The 26,789-nt window shown below is 42.7% G+C and overlaps 1 protein-coding gene across 1 annotated transcript in view; it reads left to right on the top strand.

Moving 5' to 3' along the window:
- LOC142189565 (solute carrier organic anion transporter family member 4C1-like) overlaps positions 1-16,205 on the top strand; it is a 48,071-nt gene extending 31,866 nt beyond the window's left edge. Inside the window, exons 5-13 of the mRNA XM_075262176.1 lie at positions 76-197; positions 3,146-3,261; positions 4,898-5,042; positions 7,339-7,534; positions 8,372-8,528; positions 10,424-10,620; positions 14,444-14,508; positions 14,962-15,099; positions 16,081-16,205. Coding sequence (XP_075118277.1) covers positions 76-197; positions 3,146-3,261; positions 4,898-5,042; positions 7,339-7,534; positions 8,372-8,528; positions 10,424-10,620; positions 14,444-14,508; positions 14,962-15,099; positions 16,081-16,205 — 1,261 coding nt within the window. The remainder of the gene's footprint in view (positions 1-75; positions 198-3,145; positions 3,262-4,897; positions 5,043-7,338; positions 7,535-8,371; positions 8,529-10,423; positions 10,621-14,443; positions 14,509-14,961; positions 15,100-16,080) is intronic.
- Positions 16,206-26,789: the final 10,584 nt, after the last annotated feature.

The following is a 26,789-nucleotide window of genomic DNA, read 5'->3' as shown; positions in this document are numbered from 1 at the left end:
TATCTGGATACATAACCATAGTAACTATTAAACCTTATTTCTGTTATTGATCATATTTCTTTTTCCCCAATGAAGTGTACCTCTGACTCCCACTGACCCTCGCTGGCTTGGAGCATGGTGGATTGCCTTTGTTATCGTAGGTTTACTGACCTGGATTCTCATTATACCTTTCTCCTGCTTCCCCAAGCACTTACCAGGTAGGTTAAATGGTGTTCAAAGCCTATAGTTTTCAGTAAAGGTATTTATTACTTACAAATAACAGCAATGAATATTATATTGTATTAGCCAAGAAACAACTAACGCTAGGTTCACACCTGCGTTTGGGTCTCCGTTCTGTGGTTTCCGTTTTCTGCATGCAAGAAGACGGAAACCACAGACCGAGTCTGGCTGTGAGCGACGGTGAGCGTTTTATGCTCTCCGCCGCAAAACCGGATTTTTTAATCCGGACACAGAGTACTGCATGTCCGACTCTGTGTCCGGATTAAAAAAAACGGTTTCGCAGCAAAGAGCATAAAACACTCACCCATTCATTCAAATGAATGGGTGAGAAAGAGTCCTGCAGGTTTCCGTATCCAGCCTCTGCTTTGTATAGGAAACGGAAACCTGCAGAACGGAGACCGGGCGCAGATGTGAACGAGCCCTAAGGTGGTTTATTAAAACTGGTACAGTATACAAGTACAGCAGTGTCTCCCAAGTGTAGAATTCACCATGTTCAGAACTCTATAGGTACCGTAGATCTGCTGTATGAGGAAATGGTATCATGGCAGTTCTGACCATGTCATTTAAAATAGTATTTTTCTCCCTGTCTTCCAAGAGCCATAACTTTTTTATTCTTGAGTCAAAAATAGATGTATGAGGGCTTTTTTTTTTACAGGGTAAGTTGTATTTTCAAATGGTATCATTTAATTTTCCATATAATATATCATAAAATGGTAAAAAGAATATGACGTGGGGTGAAATGGGGGAAAAAACTCTGCAAACTACCATTTTATTTTTGGATTTTATTTTTACAATGCTCAGTATACTGTAAAAATGATGTTACCTTTATTATGTAGGACTGTATGGTTACACAGATACCAACTTTACGCTTTACTACTGTAATATATATGTACATGATTTTTGATCATTTTTTATTGTTTTTTTTGAGGTGGGAGGTTGGCGGTGACAATTGGTGAGAATGAAATTTCGCCATTGATATTTTTTTTCCTGCTACATCATTGGCAGTATGGAATATACATATGTATACATAGTTGTACACAGTAGCACCAGAAAAAAACCTGACCCGGTCAGGGCTCGTTCACATCTGCGCCTGGTCTCCGTTCATGCAGGTTTCCGTTTCCTGCACAAAACTGAGCAGGAGACAGAAACCTGCAGGACTCTTTCAAACCCATTCATTTGAATGGGTTTGAAAAATGTTTAGCCGTGAGCGCTGGTGAGCGTTTTATGCTCTCCGCCGCAAAATCATTTTTTTTAAATCGGACACAGAGTCGGACATGCAGTAGATCTGTGTCCAAGTTTAAAAAAACTGTTTCGCGGCGGAGAGCCTAAAACGCTCTGGACCCAGTCTGACAGCTTTCCGTCTTCTGCATGCAGAAGACAGAAAGCTCAGAACGGACTCTGGGCGCTAGTGTGAACCCAGCGTCAGTGGATGCAAGTTCCAAATGATCAGGCATATGATCCAATGTAGATAATGCAGCAAATGAACAACACTCCAAAAATAAATAAAAAAAAGGTGAGGATTTATTCCATGGCAATGGAATAAATCCTCACCTTTTTTGATTTATTTTTGGAGTGCTGTTCATTTACTGCATTATAATACCGTATATACTCGAGTATAAGCCGTCGCGAATATAAGCCAAAGCCCCTAATTTTACCACAAAAAAACTGGGAAAACTTATTGACTCGAGTATAAGCCGAGGGGGGGAAATGCAGCAGCTACTGGAAAATTTCAAAAATTTAAATGGTCGGAGTTTTTGGGTGCAGTAGGTGCTGGGGAAGGGGAGGGGGTGTTTTGGTTGTCTGTCTGCCCCTTCCCTGAGCTTGAGGACTGGGTTTTTCCCCCCCACTTGGAATTCAGCCTGGCTGAATATAGGGTATCTGCAGTGCTCCTATTAACCCCTTCCCGACGGAACAGGAGCACTGCAGATACCCTATATTCAGTAGACCGGGCACTTTCAGACACAGGGATACATAATGTGTATGTGTTTCACAGTCATTTTCTACTTTTATATGTATTCTAGGGAAAGGAGTGATTTATAGCTTTTATTTACTTTATTTTTTATTATATATTTTTTAAAGCTTCTTTTTTCACTATTTTATGGGAGATTCTATACATTACTATTGCGGCTGGTCACAGATACCCCCTCCCCAAAAAAAAAAATATATTTTTTTTTTGTTTGACTCGAGTATAAGCCAAGGGGGGCTTTTTCAGCACAAAAACTGTGCTGAAAAATTCGGCTTATACACGAGTATATACGGTAATACTACACCATATTGTCCTAGTGCACATGTGAAGTTGTCAAGGGGATGAATGATCGAACCAAAAATTAATGAACGTTAGAGTTTCATTACCCAAAGTAAAAAGTGTTTATGGCTGGGGCCCCACGTGGCGTTTTACAGTCAGAGCAATCCCATGCCCACTTTGCAGTAAAAACCACGTTGTGAACATGCTGAACTTTCCAAAACCGTCAGCGTTTTATTGCTGTGGGACGCCACATTGATATGGATATTTTGTCTCTGTACAGCATGGCCTAATAAAATGCATATTTTTTAGTGTGCACATTGTGTTTTTTTATACAATGTGCATTCTCTTTAACACACGAGTAGAAATTCTGTTTTGTTTTAAAACAGGTTTACCCCCCAAATCTGTAACTTGAAGCTCCTAGGCTCCAAGGCAAAATTTCTATCATGTTCTATGTAAAATACTGGTGTCTTATTATACTATAGCGTTGCTTTTGGGCCTTCAGGGCTCGGCAGTGACTGCTATCTCTGCATTCCTTATAACGACATACCAAGAGCTCCCAATCTACTTTATAAGGGATGATAAATGATTCAGCCTTCATAATACGTTGAAGGTTCCCATGTACGGCACTATTGTGTACTGTTGTATTATATCACATTTCTAACCCCCTGTCTTGAATTACAGGTACAGCAGCAATACAATGTCAACGAATTTCAGAGGCACATAACAATGGAAGCGAAGGCATCGTTGACTCTAAGAATCTTGGCAAAAATTTTAAAGATTTTCCTTTGGCTTTTTGGGTAATAACAACGCTTAACATTATCTAACAACATCAGCATTATGAATAGCAACAATAAAAATATACAGTACTAGCAGGAGGACCCGGCTTCACATGGTTATATTTAATTTTTTTGTATGTGTAGTGGCCTTATAAGAATTGCCCAGTTTTGCACTTGTGTATTTTGTATGTCATTTGTGTGTGTGTCTCTGCCCGTGACTTCTTCTGCGTGTTGTTGGCATCGATGATCCGCCTATATTCAGCAAATTGCTGCCTTCGATGGTTTGCCTGCTCCAGTGTTTCAGCAGTTCTTAAGCTGTTCTGCTGCTGAACTTGTTCCACACACTGTGCCTATGATTGTTCCGGAATCTCAGCAGCTCACCGTATGCCATATAATGAAAGTGTTGTTGGCGTTGATGATCCACCTGCTCCAGCATTTTGGCAGCTGTCAAGCTGGCCTGCCACTAAACTTGTTACTTGCGCTGTGCTCATGATTGTTCTGGCATCTCAGCAGCTCGTTGGGAAGCCATATAATGAGTGTGTTGTTGGCAGAATATTGATATTATTATTATTATTATTATTATTATTTTATTATTATTATTATTGTTTATTTATATAGCACCATTAATTCCATGGTGCTTTACATTTGGGGGTTACATACAATACACAGAATATACAGGTAGATATAATACTAACAGTGACAGACTGGCACAGTGGGGTAGAGGGCCCTGCCTGCGAGGGCTTACCATTTTATAGCCATTTTATTTTGGGCTGCATCACATTTGATGTAAAGATACATATTGTAAATTGGATCCACAGTATAAATGTACTTGCAGTCCATGTGGTTACCTGTGTTACACCCAGATTCCTCTGTATCGCTCAGTATTCTTAACTAGAAGTAGCATGATGGAGCATGCTGAGATTATGGTTTCAGTGAATACCTTGGTATGCATCAATATGATCATACAGAGGAAAGTAAAGCTAAAGATACAGCTCATAAGATTATCTGAGCTTTATATTCAAATACCACAGAGATCTCAGATGATTCTCAGGCATGAACCCTTAGCTTATACGCTTTAGTAACTATACTGGGTGCTTCAAATATACAAGTAAAAATGTTTGGGTAAAATAATGCACATTCTTCCATGCAAACCCAACATATTATATTTGTATTTTTAAGCAGTGTTGTAACAATTGTGGTTCCCAATATTACCAGGGTCCCCGCGTACACTTTATTAATACTGGTGCCTTCTTATGGTTCCTGTGCACTCCTCCAGATGCCAGAACCAAGAAGTTATACTTTACTATTATTACCTGCCTTTGCTTTATATGTTTGATTTAGCATAAAGGAAAAAAAAAACCTCTTTAGGCTAAGTTCCCACGTTGCAGTCTGCAACAAAAAAGCGCTGCAGATAAAAACGCGGTGACAACACATGTTAGTTTTTCCTGTAGCGCTTTTCACAGAAAATTCTCAGACTCTTCCTCTGCAGACTTTCTGCTTCCATTATACCTAAATGGAAACCGCTGCCGTTTTTGTAGGTGTAATTGTCATTGCGCAATTTCCAAAACCGCCCAAGCCTAATAGAAATTTCGTGATATTGGATATTTTACATTTTCTATACTTTACTTCACTAACAGATTATCTGCATTTATTTTAGCTGATGGTGAAAAATCCTGTTCTTATGACTCTAACATTTGCTAGCTGTGCGGATGCGTTCATCACTACTGGATTTGCAGCATTTCTTCCTAAATATATTGAAAGCCAGTTTTCACTAACATCAAGCTTCTCAGCAATTCTTGGAGGTAATTGAATTTTCCTTAACAGTCTCTGTCATGTACACTGGTTCCAAAAAGTGAACAGGGTTGTGGTCCATATCCTGACTGCGACAATAACACGTTTTATCAAATGCAGCAAATCTATAATTGGTTTCTATTAAACATATGTACAGTTTTTCTTCAGCAATTCGCATGTATTCCATACACTGCAAACTACTCTTTTGGGCCAGGCAAATTGTTTCAGAGAACCTATGCGATGGGTTAGGCTACGTTCACATCTGCGCCAGAGTCTTCAAAGGAGACTCTGGCGCAGATGTGAACGTAGCGTAAGTTTGCTGAAAACCAGCATAGGAAAAAGTCCTGCCAAGAGGACCTTCCCTCCATCAGTTTTAGTTTAAAAGTGATGGACACCCACATTAAATGAGCTAAAGCCACAGCGGAAAGACAGAAGTCTGCCTCAAATTTATCTTCCATTTCATTCGCAGTTTTGAAGCCAAATCTTAAGTGGCTCATAAAAATAGAGACAATATAAAGGACTATAAGGCTAGGCCTCACGGGCTGGAAACGCCACGATTTGCAGTAACTGTAAAGTACAGTAGATGGGATTCATGTGAATCCCATGCCCACTCAGCATTTAAAACCGCAGCACGGACATGCTGCAATTTCCAAAACCGGCGCGGTTTTGGAAATCACAGCATGTCAATTATATCTACGGAAACGCCGGTAGCTGTCCTGTAGATATAATGGTAACAGAAAGGCAGCAGATGAAAACTCCATAGCCAGCCACTGTGTATCCTTAGCTAGAAGTTAAGGAGACATCAGAGTTCGTTGTATTGTTTCTGTCGCTTAAAAGGATTATTCCACAATGAACAGTTATTGTCTCTCCATAGTATAAAGGATAAATAGCTGATCGGAAAGGGTCCGACTGCTGAGACCCCTTTCAGTTTAGTTATATGGGAGCACGGTGTAGCCTGATTGGTTGTTTCCTGGTGGTCGGGACAAATGGCTAGATATTCCCGTATTCTCGTATATCTCGTATTCTCGCTTATGATGGGTTCACATTGAGTAAATATTTTCACATTTAAAATCAATTTCTGTTCTCCTCTGAAATGACGGAAAGCAAAGCTGAAGCAACTTCTCATTTTACACGTCTTTATCCAAGCTGAAGAGTAATGTGTGATATGTGATAGGAATCACTACAGTTTGGCAGATGGTCAACAGCTCAAGCAACAATAAAGTATATTGCAGTCAGCGCTGGCACCATTAACAATAAAGATTTATAGGCTTTGATAAAGTTCCTGTTCGGTGGGTTGTGCGTAAATATCTGAACAATGAACCAGCGATCCACAATACAGCTTCCCCATCTCATGTCTTACTATTAGCAGGGTTTATGGTTACCTAAAGCCTAAAATACAGAGTAATCTCAGGAAAGGAACAACTAATGAGATTCTCACATTGCAGAGTTTGGCTCATCTATAATATAATAAATCTCAATTGTTCTAAAGGGGATTACCACAAGTAGACATCTTTTTAAATGCAACCAAGAGAAGTAACCACACCATACAATCTTTAGCAATGCAAATTATCAGTCCGAGTTATTGGACAATTTATATATATTGTGTAAGGTATATGTAATGTTCTATAAGATGTGAGTATAACAGCCATCCGCCATAAGGGAGATAATTCAAAAAGGCAACGTTGAATAGGCAACGTTTTGGTCAAAGTATGACCTTTTTGAAGCAAAATTTGGTTGTAGGAGAAAAGGAGTTGGGATATGCCTCCTAGGTGGGTCACTCGGCATAGACGCCCATTACATACTCATCTCTTGTAGACTCCCATGCCCTACAACAGTGATCAACTATGTTGGCAGATTCCGATACAGTTTATTACGAGGTCAGATGATAATGAGGGCAAATGGATAATTACTACCCTTTTCACCATTATTATAATCTGCCATTGGGGTGTGGCTTAAATAATAACCTTGAAGTGACTGTAAAACTTTTTTTTGCAACGTTTCCGCTCTGCCCTTAGAATTATTTTTATCTAAGGGATTTTAAAGACAGCAGTGTATGTAAGACTACTTCCTTTTTGCCACCCACTTCCAAAATTTGCAGCCAGGCAAATCCTATACATGTCAAACAGAACATGTGGAAAATGTGGATTCAGTTTTAATACATTTGTATAGAAAAATACCATATGTATAAATAATACCAACCTTGTAGTGACGTGTAATAATTGTGCTTCTAGTAGTTTGTAAAGTGACATAAAAATTCTGTGGTCTTACTTTATATAACAGCTGCTGTTCTTCTCTGTATCTTTCTAGGCGGTGTACTGATCCCAGCAGCGGCCATTGGACAAATCGTAGGTGGCATCATTGTATCAAAATTCAAATTTGACTGTAGAACTATGATACGGTTCTCCATCATACTGACATTTATATCGGTGGCTTTGGCATTTGTATTTATATTTGCTAAATGTGGGAATGACCCATTTGCTGGTGTCTCTGTGACTTATAATGGGTAAGTTTCTTTACTGTACTACTCACTATTATACTTAATTTTTTATGGCAAATTGGTTAACTCAGTTGCATAGACTTTCCATAGAAACTACTGCCGAAACAGGTTTGGTCCCTGCAGCTACCCTCAGCCTCTCTAGCCACACAAATACTTTCAGATCCCAAACCAAGCCCTAAAATAAAGAACTATTACAGACCCAGGAAACACCTTTTCACATCCCAGACCCTCTAAACTGTTATAGTCCTTATACCCCCTCAACAAATACAGACCTCAGAACTGACCCCCTAAATAAATGCAGTCTACAAAACCAGACCCTCTATATAAAGATCTATACCAGATCCCTTAAATAAATAGACACTTAAACCAGTCCCCTTAAACTAATACAAACCCCATACCCATAAGTAATGACCCACACCAGATCCCTTAAATAAATGTAGACCCCAGATCACTTAAACTAACTATACACTTACTGTATGCAGCACAGTCTACTCCTCTGCCTCTGCGCTGCTCAGCCCTGTGGCTTCAGAATGTACATGCGGCAGGGATCATGATTCACCACCCAAACAGCCGCCATTATAGTCTGCTATAGTTCATGTTCAGAGGAAATGTTTTGTGCATTTAAATGATAATTTTTATAATATTACATGTACTTTGAATGAAAGGTACTAATAATACAGAACTCATATTCTCTTTTAAAAAATGTTTCTAAAAATATATCCCCAACAGTTAATTTCCTATGTTTCTACACAAGTGTTAGAATGATATGATACAAATGTGGGCAGTTCTAAATAATTGTACATCCATTGAATAATCTTCCTTTTACACCTTATGTACCCTTAGGACAGAAAAAATTGATGATTTGGTGGCCCCATGTAATAGCAACTGTTCATGTGCTCGCTCATTTTATGACCCGGTTTGTGGTGCTGATGGAGTCCAGTATTTCTCAGCGTGTTATGCAGGATGCAGTTCTGAAGCTGTGGTCAGTGATGAATCCAAGGTAGGTTTAGAGGGGTATTCTGGGGTGGGGGCCATCCTGAGGTCAGGATAGTATCAGATCTACTGTATGTAGTTCGATATCCAGACTACTTACACCAACCAGCTGTTCCAGGAAGCCTCCAGTGGCAGAACCTATACAGTGGAATATATACAGAGCCAGAATAAGAAGACTGTCCAATGTGCCAGGATACTGTAGTTCTGCTCTTATTCAGGATAGGTCTTTAGTATCCAGTAGCCTTGAAAATCCAGTTAAGAATATTGAGGGGAAAAAATCTCTATATAGCCAACGATAACATCAATGAATATTTGACAATATTATTGACAATGTTATTGTATGCAAAATTTTCCAACATACAGTACTTTCTGTATCAGTTCCTTATGGCTTTCCAGATCTCTGCTTGCTGTCATTCATTCTGTTTACATCCAGTGGATAAAAATCAGTACAGGTTTGGCCATGGTGTGAACACCACTGCAAAAACTGTGGTGTTTAAGGCTTAGTTCACATGTGAATACCGTGTGGCGTAATTTGGTCCAGAAAAAAAAACGCTTCCTAATTAGGAAGCGGTTTTTGGACCTTGAGGTGTTTTTTGTAGCGGATTTTGGTAAAAAACCGATTCAGAAAACGCCAGGCAGTTTTTCCCCTCCTGGGCAGTGAATGGACCTTAAAAAACCACATCACGGTTTTTGGACACGTTTTTTTGGGGGGGAGAATGGCATGCCACTGGGGCAGATGAAGGGGGAGAACGGCATGACACTGGAACAGATGAAGGGGGAGAACGGCATGACACTGGAACAGATAAGGGGGAGAACGGCATGACACTGGGGCAGATAAAGAGGGGGAGAACAGCATGACACTGGGGCAGATGAAGGGGGGGAATGGCACGACACTGGCACAGATGAAGGGGGAGAATGGCATGACACTGGGGCAGATGAAGGGGGGAGAACGGCATGACACTGGGACAGATGAAGGGGGGGAGAACGGCATGACACTGGGGAAGATGAAGGGGGGAGAACGGCATGACACTGGGGCAGATGAAGGGGGGGAGAACGGCATGACACTGGGGAAGATGAAGGGGGAGAACAGCATGAAACAGGGGCAGATGAAGGGGGAGAACGGCATGACACCGGGACAGATGAAGGGGGGAGAACGGCATGACACTGGGGCAGATGAAGAGGGGGAGAACGGCATGACACTGGGGAAGATGAAGGGGGGGAGAACGGCATGACACTGAGGCAGATGAAGGGGGGAGAACGGCATGAGACTGTGGCAGATGAAGGGGGGGGGAGAATGGCATGAAACTGGGGACAGAGATGGAGGGGGGACATGAAACTGGGGGCAGTGGAAGGGCGTATATGAAACTGGGGGAGAGATGGAGGGGGGCATATAATTTACGGGTGACTGTAGGAGGATTATACTGCGTGGGAGCACATGAAAAATGAATGAGAATGGGCAGAGTCAACATAAAAGTGGGCGGAGCTAAATTTGCAGTGGCGCGCTGCGCGCAACGCACATTTTGTCCCTCTTTCTACTCAAAAGTTCAAAAGTTGGGAGGTATGGCGTAGGCGACGCCGTGCTCCTGCGTGACGTCACTCGCTTCGTCCACCTGCAGCTGCGCGCGGTGTCCCGACTCCTGCCTCCTCCTCAAGGGGGCCCACTGAGGCTCTGTCCCTCAAGGGCCCATAAAACATGGAGCTGGCCCTGCATATAGGTATAATAGAAGCAGAAAGTCCGCAGATGATAACGATACAGACTTTCTGTGAAAAATGCTGCAGAAAAAAACGCAATGTGTTTCCACAGCCCTCTTTCCTTCTGTTTTTTCAGCTGTAGCTCACTTACATGGGAACTTAGTCTAAAGGAAGATATTTTTATCATGGATCTATTTTTTTTGTTTGCAGATTTATACCAATTGTAAATGTATTGGGAAGGCCGTGCGGGAAATAACACAACGATCATTAAGCTTAAATGCTTCAGATGCTCTACCTGGAAAATGTGCATCCTCATGTGATAAGCTGATATTATTCATGGCTTTCTTCTTTTTTGTTGTTGTAACCACCTTCATGACTGCCACACCAGTAACAATGGCCATTATCAGGTTAGTATCAGTTTATACTGAATAGTGAACTTCTATGTCCTGCTTACGAGGAGGTCAAATACTTGCCATTTAGTACCTGAAACTGATTTCTGCTAATTCAGCTGACCAGGAGTTCCATAGATGAGCCTAGATCATAGGTTTGCGCTAACCTTTTGTTCACTGGGAGTCTGCAATCGCAAACATTTACAGGTTTTTTAGTGTATTTTATTGTAATTATATTAGCGTATTATATTATACCACCCAAATTGGCACTGCTAATAGGTAAGATAGATATTCAGTATTGCTGTATTCTTGTTACATTGTATCTAGTGGTTATGGCCATAACTGAGGAGTACCATGGTGAGCCACACAGATGGGAGGTAGCGAGCAATGTCAGGCTTTGAAGTTAGGGACCACTTCCATAAAGAATTAAAGCAGCTTTGTGTCACACCTGTACACGAGTGGAGATGACCAAGCAATGACACAAGTGAATGAGCGAGATATATCTCCATTTGAGTGTCATATTATTAGCAGATTTTCAGTAATATAGAATAGTAACGCTCACTCATAGCAATAAGACAGATGTACTAATCCTTTCTTGACTAGACCACATTTATCACAGCGGCTTATTTGGTTGATACATTTAGTTCATATTTAGACTGTCTAGTCTAAGATGGCTTACTTTACATTACAATTCTGGCTCACTGTCTTATCCAGTAGGTGGCACTGCCTTGTCTTCGGTGTCCACGCTATCTCCTGTGACTGTTAGTATTATGTATTGGTCAGTGTCAAACCAAGTGGGTTAGGGTTGCATTTAGGAGAGTCATATTTAGTTAGTATGAATTGGACCACAGTGAAAGAACAATTGGGTATGCATGGTCTTTTATCTAAGGCATGTTCAGAAGACAAAGAATACCAGTTCATTGCAGCACAAATGAAGTGACCCTTGAATACTTTGATACCTTGAACAGTGACTAATTAAATTCAATATAACATTACTGGTCACAATATGCCATGACATTGCTAGGTATAATGCCCCCATTATAGAGCTAGGCATAGTTTCCCCATTAGGGCCTATTCACACGGAGTAAACGCGGCACGCAATGTGTTGCGTTTACGGGACGTTAGCGTCGTGATTTTGACGGTGCATGTTTGCGGTCGCGTTAACGCCGCGTTAACACTCGTTTACGCGGCGCTAACGCGACCACAAACATGCACCGTCAAAATCGCAGCGCAAACGTCCCGTAAACGCGGTGCATTGCGCGCCCGTTTACTCCGTGTGAATAGGCCCTTAGGTTGCATTCACACGGAGGAAAGTGGTGCTAAATTTGGCAGAATCCGTCTCAGATTCAGTACTGAAAAAAAAGCCATTAAAGTCAATGGGAGGCTTTTTTTTCGCCGCTGAATATGAGGCAGATCCACGCCAAATTCAGCACCATTTTCCTCCATGTGAATACACCGTAAGTGTTCTTATTAAAGGGATTCAATCATTAAAAAGCTATTTTTTTTCCCCCTAGCACGTAGGAATAGCCTTAAGAAAGATTATTCTTCTTCTTCCTTTAGAAGGCTTCTCCACACCACCGTACGGTAGAAATCCCAGTTTTCTTCTGTATGCAAATGAGTTCTCTCGCAGAACTGGGGGCGTCACCAAAGCTGTGAGAGAACTCTCCAGTGCTACCTCTATCTTCGCCTGGAACAGCCTCTCCCTGTGTCTTCTTCCAGTGTTGGCTTCAAACTTCTAGGCATGAGCAGTCGGCTCTGCTGTCGGGCCACGGGCAGAGCTGACTGCACATGCCCGCAGCAATTTTCCTGTGGTCGCTTACACAGTAAACTGGTGTAAGCAGCCTTTTTTTTTTTTTTTTTTTTTGTAATGTAGATTGTGAACCCCACATAGAGCTCACAGTGTACATTTTTCCCTATCAGTATGTCTTTGGAATATGGGATGGAAATCCATGCAAACACGGGGAGAACATACAAACTCCTTGCAGATGGTTTTAAATCCCTTGGTGGGATTTGAACACCAGGACTCCAGCGCTGCAAGGCTGCAGTGCTAACCACTGAGCCACCGTGTGGTCCCCAAGCGATCTTATTCTTGTGGCTGCTTTTACACAGTAAGCTGGGGTAAGTGGTCACAAGAAAATGGCTGTGGGCATGCGCAGTCAGCTCTGCCCGAGGCCTGATGGCAGAGTTGACTGTGCATGCCTAGAAGTTTGAAGCTAGCACTGGAAGAAGACGCAGGGAGAGGACGTTCCAGGCAAAGATAGAGGCGACGCTGGAGATTTCTCTCGCAGCATTGGGGACGCCCTCAGTGCTGTTTGAATGCTGGGGAACGGCCCCAGTGCTATGAGAAAACTCATTTGCATACAGAAGAAAGCAGTGATTTCTACCGAATGGCAGCATGGAGAAAACTTCTAAAGGTAGAAGAATAGCCTTTTCTAAGGCTATTCCTACGTGTTAGGGACAAAAATAGCTTTTTAATGATTGAATCCCTTTAAAGAAACAGTGTTCTTACCTTTTATTTCATACCTCTATAGTGTCCCAATAAGACTCTTTTCTTATTACATTCTGTCTGTATGTGTAACATATACTCCTGGAAACATCCTAGTGCATGCAGTATATTGAATGGAGCCAAAGACTCCTATATATGGACAGCAGCCAAAAAGTGTTCTGCACTTAGTATTTCTGCACTAGTCCATGCAAAGGTATCTAGTAAAAAAAAATATACACCTCGTGATTTTATGGGTCCATTTAATGTATGTGCTGGGACCTTTTCTGGCATACCCAAAGAAGGTAGTGTGAAAAGAGCCTTACAGTGCCAGTCACAGTGTACCTATTAGTGAGAAATGTGTGTGCCAGCTATATTGTCCCAATTACAGAGCCAGCTATGGTTTCCCCATTACAGTACCAGCCACATTGCCCGATGTTGTCTCGGAGACCGTTATGGTGTCACAATTACAAGTCCAGCAACATTGTCCCTATTAGAGAGTCACTGTCCACATTATGGCATCAGCCTTACTATTCTCATTATAGTGCATGCTATAGTGTCCTTATCATACTACCCGCCCCAGTGTTCCCATTACAGAGAGCACTATAAGGTCTCCATTACAGTTCCAGCCACAGTCTCCTTCATGCAGAGCCAACCAGTGTCCCCATAAAATTGGCAGCAATAGTGCCCCACTTTCAATGCCAGTCACACTGTCTCTTTAATTGAGTTAGCTACAGATATCTACCTCTTCCACACTTTTATATCTAACTCTTCCACATTATGTTCAGAAAAGAGCAAATATAAAGGGGAATTAGATACGATTTATGAAGAAAGCTAGCAATATGTAAGGTGCTAGGATGTGGTCTGAGGGTAGTGCACACAGAGTTTTTTGGCGCTGATTTTGACGCTGAATCCGCCTCAAAACCAGCCTCGAAATATAGAAGAGGGCAGTTCACAGAGTAAACTGGTGCACAATCTGGCACGTATACGTGTGTCAGAGTTTGCGCGATCAAAAAAGATCCCATTGATTTCAATGGAAGTTCCAATCGTATAATGTGCGTAATTTTGCGCCCGCAAAATTACGAGTGCAAAATTACGCGCCGTATATGATTGTAACCCCCACTGAAATCAATGGGATCTTTTTTGAGCGCGCAAACTCTGACACACGTATTCGTGCCAGATTGCACGCCAGTTTACTCCGTGTGAACTGCCCGAACTCTATTGGGAGGCTTTTTTTGAAGCTGATTTTGAGGCGGATTCAGCGTCAAAGTCAGCGCCAAAAAACTCATTGTGCACTGACCCTTAGACAGATAAGCCCAGTGTGTTAAAATTGTAATAAAATAAAAATGTATTTTTCAGGTGTGTCCCGGACAAGCAGAGGTCATTTGCGCTTGGTGTACAGTGGTCATTTATTCGCCTATTAGGTAAATATAATCACATGTAGAACAGATTTCATCTCTGCAGACTCCCTTTTCCTGGGCCACCTACAGCAACAGGTCTACTATGCCTGTACTGTTTATCTGACCTTGTTGAGCACTGGAATTCCACATACCGTCATACAGTTATAGCAAAATGTAATTCTACTGCAGATTATAATAATTGCATGTACTACAAGAACATTTAGCCATGTAATGTCTTATATGGTCCTGAGGTCTGAGTGAGAGACCTAATGCCTTGTGACATTTATCTTAAACATAGGGATTGGTATAAAATTAGTGTTAAGTAAAATATCTACAACCTTAATATTTCTAAGCCACATTATGCGCTTCACCCTTTCACAATAATTTAGATTATATTGATATTGAATCATTTTGTATAATATTTGGTAATATTCATCCATATGTTATTATGATTGTGCTTTTTTATTATGCTTCTAGGTTCCATTCCAGGACCAATAGTATTTGGTGTTGTCATAGATAGCAGTTGTATTTTATGGAACTTGAGTGAATGCGGTGCAAAAGGAGCATGCTGGACATACAATAATTCGAGCATATCCTATAAACTGATTGGCATCAGTAAGTATTCGTATATTTTCACATAACTGTAATATATTGGAAAACTAGTTAAAGAGGACCTTTCGGGTTCTCCACTATGTGACATATACTGATGCAAATCTGACATCCGTCCTCACAGCTCACAGGAAACCCCCCCCTGACACTACTCTTCTATAGACTTGTATTCTAAAGGGGGATGTTCCTCACCGCCCACTGATGACGCTGAGCTGTAAGGCCGGCCCCTCTGACAGGGCAGTAATATCAATAGCCAAAACTTAGAGCACCAATATTTCTTGCAGAGGGGCATCTGCTTGCAAAACTTACAGTGAGCTGAATTGCGGCTTGTGGTCCACATTTGACACATTGGAGGAAATTTACTATTCCCTCTACACCAGAAACCATGGCACCAAATATGTGTCACTTTCCATTTTTTGCGCCCCACTCTTCATGAAAGTTTAAGGAATGAGGCAAAGACCAAGTCAAGCCAGGGTAGGGACACCTCGGCCTAACAAGTTTGCTAGAACTCACATCAGAAAACTGAACTGAGTTATACCTGAAATTTACCCCTGTCCCTAATTCAGGTGCATGGGAGTTTGCCTGAATTATGATGTGACCGGAGCCTCTTAGTAATTCAGGTGCATGTTGTACAACTGGTTGGGTTCTCTATTAATCTTTGGCTTAAAGACCAGCATAATGATGTTTTGTCTATGTGAACAGCACTGTGACAGCATGGTGGCCACCTGCAATGACATCAGAGGTGGATTACACTTCCCTGTGGCTGGTTGTGACTGGCGCCCTGGCGTCTTGCTGTCATGTATTTGTCCCTTTTGCACCATCTATTTTTTTATGTATGATGTAGAAAAGAATTAACTTCCCATAACAGTCTAGAAAAAAATGATCATACTATTCATTATAGCATCATACACATGGCTTTTCTTTCTATTGTATGACCTTTAAACAATGCAGAGATGCTAATTCATTTATTTATTTTTTGCCTTTCAGGTGCAGCAAGTAAGGTTATCACGATCATTTTCTTATTTTTTGCATATTTTATATATAAACCTCCATCGAGTAATCCTGACTTATCGAAAGATAATGGAAAGATCATATCTTCAGAAGCACTTTAAGAAGACAGTAATGGACATACTGATGTACATCACTGATTTTTTATGTAGTAATATACCTTATCTACTCTATAGTTCTCACGTTGTTCGTCCTCAAATAGTCAAAATGAGGCCAAATAAATAAAAGGAATCCATAATAGTGGATAAATAATATTTTCCATGGGACATTTATAGACTTTGAAGAACTGAGGTCTGAACAAAGCTGAATTTATTGTATTTTTAAATATCTTCTTTCGAAGATTTATTGGAAGGTTATATTAACCTTTTCAGCTTGACTGTTGGCAGTGTGTTAGGTACTTTGCTGAACTTAAAGGGAATTTCCTCCTTAGGACACATTAAATTAATCTACATTAGAGGATGAATAAACCTGTAAATAAACTTAGTGGGGTTGTCCCATGAACAAGATATAATCCCTATCCAGAGACGGACAGAATAAATTTCTCCAATTAGTTTTTTCAATATATTAATACCATGTAGAAATCAATAAAAATGAATAACAAGGATAGATTTGTGCTTATGGGATCATGACCATAAACATGACATTAAAGTCAGCAGAACCTGATGATTTTGGTTGTACTGGCCAGCCATCTAATATGTGAGGGGGGGGGGGGGGTCTTCTAACCTTCCTCGATGGTAGATGTTGGGGAAAGTATTGGGCAGAACAAATTTTAACATGCCTCACCTGTTTATTCTCAGAAGATAAGCTGCACCTAAAAGTGTCTAGCAGCAGCTTCATCTCCTCTACTTACTGAGGACACATGCATCCTTGGCCAAACCTAATGTGCCTGTGTATAATAGCTGTGGGCCGAAGAGCATAGTCTACTTTTGTCTGATGTTCATGGTCAGCCTTAGTAAAAGGTGAATAAACGAAAAGTTCCCATATTTACACGACCTACTGCTGACTATAATAAAGTGTAATAAAATAGGTTCAGTAGTAAAGACTCTGCTTCCATTTCAGTTACAGCAGCGCTTGCATTACAGAAAATGTGGAGAGAAAAATCCTGCAAGCAGGACTTATCTCTCCGCATTGTTTGGGTGGAGAACCCAGCAGACCCCATTATAGTCTGAGGTCCATGGGTTTCCACTGGTAACTTCTTTTTAAGACTATTGGGTTTCCATTTTTCGAGTCCCCAAGTGGACCCCAAGAATGGAAACCCAAGCGCAGGTGTAAACCTAGAGTCAAAGGCATATGCAAATTGGATTTAAAAGTTGATGTTCAGGATACAAAAAACATTTAGATTTTTTTTCCAGATACTTAGTCATGCTTATCCTTGGGCTGCATCTGGTATTCCCTTTTATGTTATTGGGGCTGAACTGCGATACCATATATAAACTATGGACTGGTGTGGTGCTGTTTATAAAATAAAAACCAACAAAACCCTCCCAATAAAACAGAAACATTTTCTTCTAATACTGGATAACCTCTGTGAAGTGTTTGATCCTTTGTTTCCATTGGAAAAAAAACCAAAAAAACTAACATGCTCTGCTAGAGAAAATAGCTTAAACAAATGATCCTGAAAGTATATGGTCAGCTGTAATGTATGCTGAAGGACGGCCGCTGCCGATCCTTCATAAATCTATTAAAAAACAGCAAAAATATCTGTTTGACTATTCAGACTGGGCTTTTTACAAGCAAGCACACAAGTAAAGTATAGTAATATTCTCATTAACAGTGCGTCTCTTATAAAGGGCCAGTACTGATTATATACAGTGTGTGTGTGTATATATGTATATATATATATATATATATATATATATATATATCGCATATGGATTTTTTTTTACGCTGCTCCTCAACGAACAAATGTAGTGTCTACAGTCATCATCTACAGTATTGTATGGGCTACTGTTCTGTGCCAACCTGCTATTACTTTAGTGCACTTTCGTAAGAAAAATTGATGACTAAACAGCGAACATGACCTGACGTCCTAACCATAAACACTAGCACTAAGTATCTCAAAGCCCCACGAGGTTTGGTATATGCCTTGATAGATTAATGTATTTACTGTATATTTTTTTTGTATATTTCCCATTAGCAATTTTGCAATTAACAATATACAGAGTTCAGCTTTAAGGATAGATAGTAGACTGTGAATGAGGAAATTCTATCAATGTTTTAAGATTGTATTTTAATTAAAGTTTATCTTGAAATACGTTTTTTTGGTTTTATTTGGAATCTATGAAAGATTCGTTCTGTTTACACTGAAATGTGACGTAAAGGGTTACTGTTATATCAGTACCAAACATCATCAGTTTATGAATGGTGGGGGCCCAAGCTCTGGCGTGCCCTTAACCCCAAGACTGCAGACTGAAGCACCTTTGGCAGTTTCTCTGCGCTGTTCATCCCGTCCACCTACTGTGCAGAGAACTACAGCTTGGCACCATGCAAGTGAATGCATTTACATTTAGATTTCAGTCAATATCTGGTGGATGAGATCACTAATGTAATGTCCAGAATGTATTTAATGCTGCGCTCACTTCATTCTGAGGACTTTTTGAGATTTATTCATGTGGGGCGATACTGCATGGTGACCATGATTGCTGTGGTGTTGTGCCTATGGGGTGCTGTGCCCCAGAGCCTGGTAGCAGAGATGCTTTTGGGCTGCCGCGTCACTCGCCCTATTGTACCGCACCAAGTAGAGTATGGAACTATTATGCAGAAGTCACCATGATGTGGCTAGTGGGCTTATATACTTAAACCAAAATGTATGCTAAGAACTAGAGATGAGCGAACACTAAAATGTTCGAGGTTCGAAATTCGATTCGAACAGCCGCTCACTGTTCGAGTGTTCGAATGGGTTTCGAACCCCATTATAGTCTATGGGGAACATAAACTCGTTAAGGGGGAAACCCAAATTCGTGTCTGGAGGGTCACCAAGTCCACTATGACACCCCAGGAAATGATACCAACACCCTGGAATGACACTGGGACAGCAGGGGAAGCATGTCTGGGGGCATAAAAGTCACTTTATTTCATGGAAATCCCTGTCAGTTTGCGATTTTCGCAAGCTAACTTTTCCCCATAGAAATGCATTGGCCAGTGCTGATTGGCCAGAGTACGGAACTCGACCAATCAGCGCTGGCTCTGCTGGAGGAGGCGGAGTCTAAGATAGCTCCACACCAGTCTCCATTCAGGTCCGACCTTAGACTCCGCCTCCTCCGGCAGAGCCAGCGCTGATTGGCCGAAGGCTGGCCAATGCATTCCTATGCGAATGCAGACTTAGCAGTGCTGAGTCAGTTTTGCTCAACTACACATCTGATGCACACTCGGCACTGCTACATCAGATGTAGCAATCTGATGTAGCAGAGCCGAGGGTGCACTAGAACCCCTGTGCAAACTCAGTTCACGCTAATAGAATGCATTGGCCAGCGCTGATTGGCCAATGCATTCTATTAGCCCGATGAAGTAGAGCTGAATGTGTGTGCTAAGCACACACATTCAGCACTGCTTCATCAAGCCAATACAATGCATTAGCCAGTGCTGATTGGCCAGAGTACGGAATTCGGCCAATCAGCGCTGGCCAATGCATTCTATTAGCCCGATGAAGTAGAGCTGAATGTGTGTGCTAAGCACACACATTCAGCACTGCTTCATCAAGCCAATACAATGCATTAGCCAGTGCTGATTGGCCAGAGTACGGAATTCGGCCAATCAGCGCTGGCTCTGCTGGAGGAGGCGGAGTCTAAGGTCGCTCCACACCAGTCTCCATTCAGGTCCGACCTTAGACTCCGCCTCCTCCGGCAGAGCCAGCGCTGATTGGCCGAAGGCTGGCCAATGCATTCCTATGCGAATGCAGACTTAGCAGTGCTGAGTCAGTTTTGCTCAACTACACATCTGATGCACACTCGGCACTGCTACATCAGATGTAGCAATCTGATGTAGCAGAGCCGAGGGTGCACTAGAACCCCTGTGCAAACTCAGTTCACGCTAATAGAATGCATTGGCCAGCGCTGATTGGCCAATGCATTCTATTAGCCCGATGAAGTAGAGCTGAATGTGTGTGCTAAGCACACACATTCAGCACTGCTTCATCAAGCCAATACAATGCATTAGCCAGTGCTGATTGGCCAGAGTACGGAATTCGGCCAATCAGCGCTGGCCAATGCATTCTATTAGCCCGATGAAGTAGAGCTGAATGTGTGTGCTAAGCACACACATTCAGCACTGCTTCATCAAGCCAATACAATGCATTAGCCAGTGCTGATTGGCCAGAGTACGGAATTCGGCCAATCAGCGCTGGCTCTGCTGGAGGAGGCGGAGTCTAAGGTCGGACCTGAATGGAGACTGGTGTGGAGCGATCTTAGACTCCGCCTCCTCCAGCAGAGCCAGCGCTGATTGGCCGAATTCCGTACTCTGGCCAATCAGCACTGGCTAATGCATTGTATTGGCGTGATGAAGCAGTGCTGAATGTGTGTGCTTAGCACACACATTCAGCTCTACTTCATCGGGCTAATAGAATGCATTGGCCAGCGCTGATTGGCCGAATTCCGTACTCTGGCCAATCAGTGCTGGCCAATGCATTCTATTAGCTTGATGAAGCAGAGTGTGCACAAGGGTTCAAGCGCACCCTCGGCTCTGATGTAGCAGAGCCGAGGCTGCACAAGGGTTCAAGTGCACCCTCGGCTCTGATGTAGGAGAGCCGAGGGTGCACTTGAACCCTTGTGCAGCCTCGGCTCTGCTACATCAGAGCCGAGGGTGCGCTTGAACCCTTGTGCACACTCTGCTTCATCAAGCTAATAGAATGCATTGGCCAGCGCTGATTGGCCAATGTATTCTATTAGCCTGATGAAGTAGAGCTGAATGTGTGTGCTAAGCACACACATTCAGCTCTACTTCATCGGGCTAATAGAATGCATTGGCCAGCGCTGATTGGCCAGAGTACGGAACTCGACCAATCAGCGCTGGCTCTGCTGGAGGAGGCGGAGTCTAAGATCGCTCCACACCAGTCTCCATTCAGGTCCGACCTTAGACTCCGCCTCCTCCAGCAGAGCCAGCGCTGATTGGCCGAATTCCGTACTCTGGCCAATCAGCACTGGCTAATGCATTGTATTGGCGTGATGAAGCAGTGCTGAATGTGTGTGCTTAGCACACACATTCAGCTCTACTTCATCGGGCTAATAGAATGCATTGGCCAATCAGCGCTGGCCAATGCATTCTATTAGCGTGAACTGAGTTTGCACAGGGGTTCTAGTGCACCCTCGGCTCTGCTACATCAGATTGCTACATCTGATGTAGCAGTGCCGAGTGTGCATCAGATGTGTAGTTGAGCAAAACTGACTCAGCACTGCTAAGTCTCTGCATTCGCATAGGAATGCATTGGCCAGCCTTCGGCCAATCAGCGCTGGCTCTGCCGGAGGAGGCGGAGTCTAAGGTCGGACCTGAATGGAGACTGGTGTGGAGCGATCTTAGACTCCGCCTCCTCCAGCAGAGCCAGCGCTGATTGGTCGAGTTCCGTACTCTGGCCAATCAGCGCTGGCCAATGCATTCTATTAGCCCGATGAAGTAGAGCTGAATGTGTGTGCTTAGCACACACATTCAGCTCTACTTCATCAGGCTAATAGAATACATTGGCCAATCAGCGCTGGCCAATGCATTCTATTAGCTTGATGAAGCAGAGTGTGCACAAGGGTTCAAGCGCACCCTCGGCTCTGATGTAGCAGAGCTGAGGGTGCACAAGGGTTCAAGTGCACCCTCGGCTCTCCTACATCAGAGCCGAGGGTGCGCTTGAACCCTTGTGCAGCCTCGGCTCTGCTACATCAGAGCCGAGGGTGCGCTTGAACCCTTGTGCACACTCTGCTTCATCAAGCTAATAGAATGCATTGGCCAGCACTGATTGGCCAGAGTACGGAATTCGGCCAATCAGCGCTGGCCAATGCATCCCTATGGGAAAAAGTTTATCTCACAAAAATCACAATTACACACCCGATAGAGCCCCAAAAAGTTATTTTTAATAACATTCCCCCCTAAATAAAGGTTATCCCTAGCTATCCCTGCCTGTACAGCTATCCCTGTCTCATAGTCACAAAGTTCACATTCTCATATGACCCGGATTTGAAATCCACTATTCGTCTAAAATGGAGGTCACCTGATTTCGGCAGCCAATGACTTTTTCCAATTTTTTTCAATGCCCCCAGTGTCGTAGTTCCTGTCCCACCTCCCCTGCGCTGTTATTGGTGCAAAAAAGGCGCCAGGGAAGGTGGGAGGGGAATCGAATTTTGGCGCACTTTACCACGTGGTGTTCGATTCGATTCGAACATGGCGAACACCCTGATATCCGATCGAACATGTGTTCGATAGAACACTGTTCGCTCATCTCTACTAAGAACCTCATGTAGGTTTTTGTAGATTTTGCTAAGAAGCACAAGATCAATGTATAATATTGGGATTTGCAATCCATGTCTTTTTTTCTAAAATGTTAGAATCCATTCTGAGGATTGTCTGTCCGTCAATATGCCATTATTTTATCTGGCAAAAAAAATCTCTTTAAGGCCTGGGCCCCACATTGCAAAAATGCAGTGTTTTGTCTGTGGTGGAAAAGCAGCAGCAAAGAACACTGCGTTTTACATTACCTACAAAGTGGATGGGATTCCAGCTAATCCCATCCACATATTGCAGAAAAAAAAATTGCAGCAGATCAACAGCGTTTTCAAAAAAGCCTAAAATGTTCAATGAAGTTTATACTCTGTTCACTAGCGCCTTTCATTCAGCCAGCGGTAAGGCTTAGTTATAGTTACGCTTTTCATCACTCACCCCAATAGATCCCGATATATTACTGGCTGAAGTGAAGCTGCATATACTCGCAGCTTTTACTTCAACCAGTGTGCAGAGAAACACATGCAGCTGCAAGGAGATAAAAATGATTTTTCCTTCTCCTGTCCCTGTTACTTCAGATGACAACAGGGGAGATGGTGCCATGGACTTTTGATCATAATATCAACCTCCATAATCAATTGGAGCGTATATTTGTCATCAATGCTGACTGCAGTACCTAAGTGGATTTATAGATGAAAAATAAAATATTTTTTTTCCTTGGCAATGAAAAAAAGCACAACTGGCTTCGCCACTTCCATAACAATAGGTTCATCTCACCTCCCATTAACAAAAAGTAATAAAAAGTACTCAAAAAGTCACATGTACCCACAAAATACAAAGTCTCATAAAGCTACATTGAAATAAAATGTGAAAAGTTATGAAAGCTGGAATGCAGAGAGTGATAAAATGTTACTGGTTACTATGTTACTAAAATCCCTTAGCTTGCCAAAGGGTTACATTTCAAATTAGGCCCCAGATTTCAGTTCCAGTTATATGGACTTGTGCGATAAACTCAAAATGTCATAAAAAAGGGACATTTTTGAGAGTTTTTTTGCCAATCCAGGTTAAGGTCCCACATTGCAGAAAGTACCTAAAAAACGCTGCATAAAAAACCGCAGCAGATAGGCATCACATTTTTTTCTACAGAGTTTATCATTGCGTTTTTGGTTACTTTTTCTCTACAGATTTTCTTCCCTTGTTAATCAAATAGGAAAAATATCAGTGTTTCTGTAGTGTGTGGATGTTAGCTCGGTAGTAGTGGTGTGGACTCAAACAGTCAAGAAAGGGACTCAGAGTATGTGTAACATCTCTGCCTGTTCGGGTCACTGCACCACCCTCTGCTCGCGTGCTGCGGCGCAGGTGGCGGGTGCAGTTTGGTTCTTGGATTAAAGTTTTTGGTTGCACTGTGTGAACTCGGCTCTAGTTCTGTGATTGCACCACACCCGTCTTCTGCCTATGTTGCCTCTGTCCATTAAGTGGTTAATCTGGCCTTTCCCTGTGATTGACAGCTGCCTTCCTGTGAACTCCATGGGCGGGTTCTTCCTCCCTATTTAGCCTTGGTTCCCATTCACACCAGTGCTTGCTATTGCCGTGTGCATACCTGTTCTTACTGTCCCTGTTTTGCTTATACTATTATCCTTGACCTTTGGTTTTCCTCATTGACTATTCTTTTGGACTCCGATTTGGCACTGCATCGCTCTCCTGTTACTGACCCTTGGCTAGCTGACCTCCCATTGTTGTCGTTCGTCTTGTCTGCGTTTTGTGTTTCACATATTCAGGAAGGGACTGTCTTCGTGGTTGCCGCGTATTACCTAGAATAGGGTCTGGCAATAGGAAGGGAAAGAGGGGGGCTTCAGCTTAGGGCTCACTGTCTCTTGTGTCCCGTCCCAGGGTTTTAACAGTTACTGAGGAATTGCTGTCCTAGCAATTCCCTTACATAATAGCAAGCCCAAAAACCTACATCCATTGCTTCCCTACAGGTAGCATGGATCCTATTCAGTGCCTTGAAGCCAAGTTGGAGGGATTGACAGGCCTGGTAGCTGAGCTAGCTAAACAGGTTCAGTCATTTACTGAGGCTGCTGCATCACCCCCAGCTGTTTTGGCACCTTATAAGGTCAAGATGCTACTCCCGGATCGTTTCTCAGGGGACCGTGAAAAATTTGAGACTTTCAGGGAGATTTGTCGCTTGTAATTTCGGATTAATCCACATGTGACTCAGGCCCAAATGATGAGAGTGGTTATCTCTCTGCTACAGGGGGATCAACAAGCTTGGGCCCTTAAACTCCCTCTTGACGCTGATGAGTGGTCTGATGTGGAAAAAATTTTTAAGTCCCTGGGCTCTATCTATGCTGAGCCAGACCACATTGCGCTTGCGGAATCTCAACTCCTTACCATGCGGCAGGGAAAACGCTCTGCAGAGGAGTATTGCGCAGAGTTCCGTAAGTGCAGTGTAACCGCAGGTTGGTGTGAGTCAGCGCTAAAAGCTCACTTTAAAAAAGGTTTGTGTGACCGTGTAAAGGAGCTCTGGGTTGGTCACCCAGATCCCCCTACTCTTGAGAAGGCCATGACTTTGGCGGTCCGTATTGACCGTAAGATCCGGGAAAATTTGAAAGAGAGAGTAGGACTTGTTTCTTCCAGATTGTCTGTCTGTTACTGGAGCGGACTTTGCCCTACTGGCCAGGGGAAAGTTTCAATTTAAGACCCCCTTAATTCCATTGCAAGTGGGTTCTACACATTCAGAGGTCATAAGCCTTTTTGTTATGGAGCATCTGCCTGCTGATGTTATTTTGGGGTTCCCCTGGCTGAAGCTCCATAACCCTATTTTTGATTGGGGTAAAAAGGAGTTGGTAAAGTGGGGAGATCAGTGCTCATCTCACTGTATTGCTTTGCATTCCTTAGACTGTGACAGTGAGGGGAAGGTCTCAGCGACTAAAAGGGAACGTCCCTCCAGTCTTAAAACCCAACAGTATCAAAAACGTCAGGTAAATAAACATTTGCCTGATCCGCAAGTGTCTGTTGTTCAAACAGATGGTAAATACAAGGCAGAGAAAATTCAGAATTCCTCCAGAACTGGTTTATCTAGTGAGGGTCCGGTGGCCCCTCATAAAAGGGGGGGGTACTGTAACATCTCTGCCTGTTCGGGTCACTGCACCACCCTCTGCTCGCGTGCTGCGGCGCAGGAGGCGGGTGCAGTTTGGTTCTTGGATTAAAGTTTTTGGTCGCACTGTGTGAACTCGGCTCTAGTTCTGTGATTGCACCACACCCGTCTTCTGCCTATGTTGCCTCTGTCCATTAAGTGGTTAATCTGGCCTTGCCCTGTGATTGACAGCTGCCTTCCTGTGAACTCCATGGGCGGGTTCTTCCTCCCTATTTAGCCTTGGTTCCCATTCACACCAGTGCTTGCTATTGCCGTGTGCATACCTGTTCTTACTGTCCCTGTTTTGCTTATACTATTATCATTGACCTTTTGGCTTTCCTCATTGACTATTCTTTTGGACTCCGATTTGGCACTTCATCGCTCGACTGTCACCGAACCCTGTCTAGCTGACCTCCCATTGTTGTTGTTCGTCTTGTCTGCGTTTTGTGTTTCACATATTCAGGGAGGGACTGTCTTCGTGGTTGTCGCCTATTACCTAGAATAGGGTCTGGCAATAGGAAGGGAAAGAGGGGGGCTTCAGCTTAGGGCTCACTGTCTCTTGTGCCCCGCCCCAGGGTTTTAACAGTTACTGAGGAATTGCTGTCCTAGCAATTCCCTTACAGTATGTAGCAAACTGTTTTTTTATGTTTGAAAAACAGGAAAATAAATCTTCACTCAGGTACAAAGATGAGCAAAACAAAATACAGCCTTAACTTCAGGCAAAAACTTAATAAAATCCTGCTCGTCTGAGCTACTAACTAAGCAGTAATGTTAACCTAACTATTCGTATGGCTTACTACCAGACACACAAACAAAACAACCACAACTTTGTCTCACCAGACTCAGGGTTACAGGACAGACCCATACACCTCCTCTCACTCCATGGATCTGCATTGGAATGCAGAATCTGCAGCCTTTTTCTGGCCCAATAATGATCCAAGGACTCACACCTGGAACTCAAGACCCACCATGGACCACACATAGGTTAAAAACCTGGGGTGAGATATAGCGAGATTCCAGCACCCTGCCTGATGTGCGGACTTTCTGTTTCCATTATACCTATAGGGAAACCACCGGCAATTTCCAAATCTGTAACGGTTTTGGAAATCACAGCATGTCATTGCACATATTTTCCTAC

This window comes from Leptodactylus fuscus, chromosome 1 (genome assembly GCF_031893055.1).
Source record: "Leptodactylus fuscus isolate aLepFus1 chromosome 1, aLepFus1.hap2, whole genome shotgun sequence".
NCBI classification, from domain to species: domain Eukaryota; kingdom Metazoa; phylum Chordata; class Amphibia; order Anura; family Leptodactylidae; genus Leptodactylus; species Leptodactylus fuscus.
The sequence above is the reverse complement of the archived record's forward strand: the minus strand, read 5'-3'. Positions and strand labels throughout refer to the sequence as shown.